The sequence below is a fragment of the Bufo gargarizans genome, chromosome 2, assembly GCF_014858855.1.
Source record: "Bufo gargarizans isolate SCDJY-AF-19 chromosome 2, ASM1485885v1, whole genome shotgun sequence".
Classification (NCBI taxonomy): domain Eukaryota; kingdom Metazoa; phylum Chordata; class Amphibia; order Anura; family Bufonidae; genus Bufo; species Bufo gargarizans.
The window spans coordinates 337,811,621-337,817,620 of NC_058081.1; the positions used below are offsets into that span (position 1 = coordinate 337,811,621).

At 41.3% G+C, this 6,000-nt stretch overlaps 1 protein-coding gene across 1 annotated transcript in view; it reads right to left on the reverse strand.

Moving 5' to 3' along the window:
- TXNRD1 (thioredoxin reductase 1) overlaps positions 1 to 5,662 on the reverse strand; it is a 31,087-nt gene extending 25,425 nt beyond the window's left edge. Inside the window, exons 1-3 of the mRNA XM_044277281.1 lie at positions 5,540 to 5,662; positions 209 to 331; positions 19 to 91 (exon numbers count right to left, since the gene is read on the reverse strand). Of these exons, the coding sequence (XP_044133216.1) occupies positions 19 to 91; positions 209 to 331; positions 5,540 to 5,608 (265 nt within the window). The 5' untranslated portion in view covers positions 5,609 to 5,662. The remainder of the gene's footprint in view (positions 1 to 18; positions 92 to 208; positions 332 to 5,539) is intronic.
- Positions 5,663 to 6,000: the final 338 nt, after the last annotated feature.

Genomic DNA, 6,000 nt, shown 5'->3' on the forward strand with positions numbered 1-6,000 from the left:
AAATAGTCCCCAACTTACCCCATGTGGTCCCTAAAGGTGAGGGGGTGACATAATCCAGTACAAGCACTTTCTTCCCATACTGTGCAGCCTCCTGTTAAATATAAAGCCAATATACCGTACATCACATTCATATGTCTATACACCATGGAGATAATATTATCGATTGCGATCATTCTAGGAGTGCAGATCTTCCTCGAAGTGTTTATACCTTAGAAGCTGCTAGACCTCCGGATCCTCCCCCTATAACAATCAAGTCATAATCGTAGTTAATTTCCTTGGGTTTATCATCTTTGCCTTCTAACAATTTCTGGAACAACCCATCCTTAGATAACTAGAAAAAAGAACATAAATTGATATGGTATTATTTTTGCGCCACTGTGATCTATTACTGTATTGACAAGTTACAGGTGAGATGTTATATTATTGTTTAATAATGTATAGTACATAGTTACAGATATCACACAAGGTTATCTGCCCGGCTAAGTTTTAATCTGCATTGTGGTTTTCATTATAAACTGAGGGGGCCCAACTGACTCTATCAACCTATGAAGAGGTCCATTGGGTTTTGATGATGTGTCCATTGCATTGATGGGAAAAATAGTGCAGCGCTGTTAGTAGTAATAAGCCAGAACAACTGGACTTGTATATTTTTTTCTTAAAGACGTTGGCTGGTCATCTGACTGGCTCTCAATTAGAACTGAGAAAACCAGTTGTTCTGATTAAGGGTCCATTCACATGGCCATATAAATAGGTCTGCATCAGTTCCGCAATTTTGCGGCATGGGTGTGTGTCCATTCATTTCAATGGGGTTGCAAAAGATGCAGACAGCACATAGTGTGCTGTCTGAATCCGTAGTTCCGTTCTGCGGCCCCGCAAAAATATAGAGTATGTCCTATTCTTGTCCACAATCGCAGACAAGAATAGGCATTTGTGTTTTGCAGATCCACAATTTGCAGACCGCAAAACACATACGGTTGTGTGAATGTATCTTTATTACTACTAATATACCATGTCCTGGTTGAATGAGAACCTTCACAGAAGGTACAGACAGGGGCGTAACTACCATAGCGGCAGATCATGAGACTGCTATGGGGCCCAGGGCACGAGGGGGCCCAGTCTTAGTTTGGACTATCTCCTCTTCTACTGGGGATGAAAACGTGGTCAGGACTCTACCCTCTAAAGGAACAACTTTTAGCAAATGAGGCAATGGAAAAATGGCCCAAGGGTCATTGAAAAGGGTTTAGGCGGAAACCCTTCTGTCCTGTGTGGGGTGGGGGGGCTGGTTTTATCCTTGCTATGGGGCCCTTATTTCTCTATGTACACCACTAGGTATAGAACTATGTTTCCTGGCAAAAACAATGAGATTTGCAACCGAAAGTCCTTATGGAGACTTTGATGCAGATGTTACCATAGCCTTTTTGGCATTTCCCATTATAATCAAAATGTAAAGGTATGCCCACATGGTCAGGTGGATCATAAAAGGAGAGAAAGTATGAAGGAAATATAGAACTTCTCTTTTATTTAAATTCACTCCTGATTTTGTCTTTCTTGAAATCAAAATGGAGGCACGTGTGTATCGGGAAGCTCTGTCTTTCACTTTATGTATGAATCTAATCTAATTGAAGCTGCATCAGGAAACCTGAACATGTGGCTGCACGCTAAATCCCCGAGTTGCCTTCTACAATTGCTTCTGGGAAAGTTAAATGACAATATGGCTGCAATTACTTGGGTGTTATCCAGCATTGTCTGCCAGACTCCTGTATATGAGTGGGAAGAGTATGAATGCATAACTAGGCAGATTCAGGACTGTTTCTGCAAAATGTGGCCCCTGTGGAAACTATAATGGAATTATGGATAACCAACCAACATCACGAGTACAATACACGTATCTGACTACAACATGTATTTATGGCAGTTGTTGGCTGTAACGGTAACGGCCACATGTGAAGGGTTTGCAGAAAATCCTTAGCGAATACAGTAGCAGCAGAGGAGAGGAGACTACAAAATCTCATCTACACGCTGGGGGTTTCTGCAATTCTGGAATCCACACATGCCTTGATATGCAATGCAGATTTTACATCCACAGCATGTTAATTTATGCTGTTGATTTCCACTGTGTATTGGGGTAAAACCTGCAGCAAATCCACAGCAAAATACAACTAGTTTGACCACACACTAAATTTGGTGAAAAATGTGCCATTTGGTTCAATTAAAATATGTATGAATCCTCTGCTCCATATTTTTTTTTTTACGCAAACATATCTGGAAAAAAAATGGGTTATGATGAGGGCAATATATTTATCTAATTTAAAACTGTCACAAAGCAATGCCGGATCTGATTGAGGTTGGTTTCAAGCCCATGCCAGGGAGAGTGATACTGGCACAACCTTCCCATAGAGAACCCGTATTAATAAATCTCCCTCATTATATCTTCTCTTCTATTTCATTTCTCAGGCTATTATTACTTGCTAGCATGTCCATCCTTTTTATGTACTAAATCAATGCTAATTTATATGCAAGCACCCAGGGATGACAGTACCAGTAATGAAACACACGCTGGTCATACTATCTCCGGGAACATGTGACTAAAACATTTCCTGTACATCTACTCAATGACAGTTGAGAAACCTGTGACTGTACATTGGGGTGTGTCAGCCACGTGACTATATCTCTGCAAAGCAAAGTAAAATCCTGAGAGCAGTCCACATGACGTGTGCTGCTTAGCTGAAATGATCTACTTAACTAGTTTCTTTTATGGATCATACTCATTAGCTTCATCCACTTTCATTAGCTTTTGGAAAGAAAAATGATCAATCTTTCCCCATTCTAGTAATCTTGTCAGTTGCACCAAATATAAATCTACATGGAATTCCTAAATGGACACATTCGGTTCAGTTACCTGGTTCTGAAAGCCTTACCCTGGGTTCACACCTGAGCGTTTGCGATGGAGCGCTCTGTATGCGCGATTGTACCGGCGTTTGCAATCGCACATACAGAGACAAGCGAACGCCCATTGTCGTGCGTCCCGAAAGTCTAGGTACGACTTGACAAAACGCCCCAAAGAAGCTCAAGAACTTTTTGGAGCGTAGGGTGTTTTTCAGCGCGTTCAAACGCGCTGTAAAACGCTCAAGTGTGAACCAGGGCCATAGGGAAACATTGGTTTTCATGTGTTGAGCTTTTTACAGCGCGTTTGAACACGCTGTAAAACGCTCAGGTGTGAACCCAGGGTAAAGGGGTTGTCTGGTTTAGAAAACCTAATACCCTTTTAGGGAATTCTAACTAAATATAGAGAAGGTCCCTCATTCAGGACCCTCCTAAATTACAGCAGAGATCTATTTAGACTTAGCTTCATAAATACTTTGCTTTAGGATTTTTGAGCAGATTTTTCCACCCATAATGGGTCATTTACAATAGTTATTTGGTAGTTTACTGGCATAAAAAGTCACAAACCACTAGTTTGTAACTTTCTAAACAGCAAGTGGCATTTCTAAGCCGCCCCAAAAAAAAGGGTGTAGGCAAAGCTGGCGTATGGTGTGGGCAGGGCCATCGGCATCAACACATATATTGTCATTTATGTCAGTTTACTGGCAAAAATGATTACTGAAATCTAGACCAGTTATGATCTGGAGTAGATTTGTATCTAGGCGCAGGCTCAGACTGGCCCACAGGGGTACAGGGGAATCCCCGGCGCCTGAGCAAGGTGGGCCCCTAGCTCCCACCCCCTGCACAAGTGGCACATAACACATTAGATTTAGTACACTACATACATATATTCAATGTACAGCACATCAACCAGCCTTTGTTCATATAAAAAAAAATTTGATTATTTATTATATTTGAATGTATCCGTACGGTGGGCCCCAAAATAAATTTTACTGGTGGTCCATAGCTACCCCAGCCCGACACTGTCTAGGCGCATGGACTGCCAGAGGATGCGTTTAATTTACAATGAGGCCTGCACAGTCTACGTGTGACATAACAGCTGCCATCTGTCTGCTAATCTACACCTGAACTTCTGGTAACAGGAAACCAACAGAATTCTATGCATGAATGGGAAAGAAAGCATCGAATAACCAAAAAATCAGTTCAGGATTCATGAAGAATTAAAGGAGCTGTCTTGGCTAAAGATATTGATGACTTATCCTCCGGATAGGTCATCTCATCAATATCTGTAGCCCGGACAACCTCTTTAAAGCAGTCTATGGGAAGGACAAGGATATGGTAGCTGAGCACTGTACTTGGCTATCTCCATCAGTCCTATAGAGTTTGATTATAATGGAAGTTAGCATATGCAACCACCATTCCATTCAGAGGGGAGACTTGGGACCCACACTTTCATGATCAGTAGAATCCCCAACAATCAATTATCGCCTTTTCTGTGGAAAGATGATGAATGTCGATCTTGAGGCCGTTTCTAATTTCCATAAACGTAAAAATTTGGGAGACAACGGGTAGGCATGCACATTGAATAGAAGTTGGTTGATGGTTGAACAGAGGATGAACAAACATCTGGTGAACATTCCTTTCGCAGACATGGCCATACACATTTTAGTCCATATTAGCCATTACAGTTGTTCAAACTGCCCATACATGTTCAATTTCACCAGCCAAAGGCTAAAAGATCTTTCCGGGAACTTTTTTGCAAAGAAAGATGTTTCATCCACAAATGAGCTCTCTTTAAATGAAAGATCTTTAATCACATTATCAGACAAAAATTTCAAGAACGACTTCTTTTCAGAAGTTGTCTGCCATTGCCAGTTTGATTGAAATCATTCATTTTGGTCAAATTGAAACAAATATTTATCGCTCAATTTATCCTAGCATTATGGCGTCCATTCATGACAACTATGCTGGATCTATAAATAAATACTAATGGGTCACACTGAGTTATAATGGGGTCTGTCCGATTTCCATCAGGGTTCCATTATTTTTATAAACATAGATATAAGGGTACTTTCACACTTGTGGCAGAGGATTCCGGCAGGCAGAATCGGACGCAAATGGATGCATTTGTGAGACGGATCCGGATGCGGATCCGTCTCGCAAATGCATTACAATAACTGATCCGTCTCTCTGGATCAGTTTGCCGGAACACTTAATGCCGGATCCGTTTTTCCTGAACACTTAATGCCGGCTTCGTTTTGCTGGATACGTTTTGCCGAAACACTTAATGCCGGATCCGGCACTAAAGCTGGATCCGTTTTGCCGGAACACTTAATGCCAGATCTGGCACTAATACACTTCAATGTAAATTCCCCAAGTTATCAGTATTTTAGGCTGGAGAGAAAACTGCAGAATGCTGCGGTATTTTGTCCGTCCATAAAAAGTAAGAGGGACTGAACTGATGCATCCTGACTGGATTGCTCTCTATTCAGAATGCATTAGGATAATTAAACTGATGAGTTTTTTTCCGGTATTGAGCCCCGAGGACGGAACTCAATACCGGAAAACTTTAACACAAGTGTGAAAGTACCCTAAGAAAAACTACTTAAATAATAACAAAGTAAAAAAAATCAATGCTAGTATTAAGTGAATGTACCTGTATAACATTCGCGTAATCTCCTATAAGCCTTTCCTTCACAAAGACATTGGGTAATTCTGTCCCCATGGTATATTTATAGAGCTCCTTCTCCAGGCTCTGCCCGTTGTCTGTGGAAAAATCACAGGTGACATGTTCATTTATAAGATGAGCAAAATGGGAGGGAGCTTTTATTTCACAACCACACCGTCTCTAATGCTTCCTCACACCTCTGACTCCTCACTCTCTCAAAGGTGTGCGTAACCATGACTTGCAAACTTCACAGATACCGGAAAGGAATTAGGGATATTCCAGGTGACGTCCTAGGGGAATATAAAAATAATTCTGGAGGAACTAAATGGGGAAATTCAAAACTCCTCTGTTGCACCAATAAAGTCAGCCTTTCCATTTAATAAAAGGTTATGAACACTTGGGGGGGGGGGGGGGCATTTTTTAACCCCTTAAGGACCGGGCTCATTTTC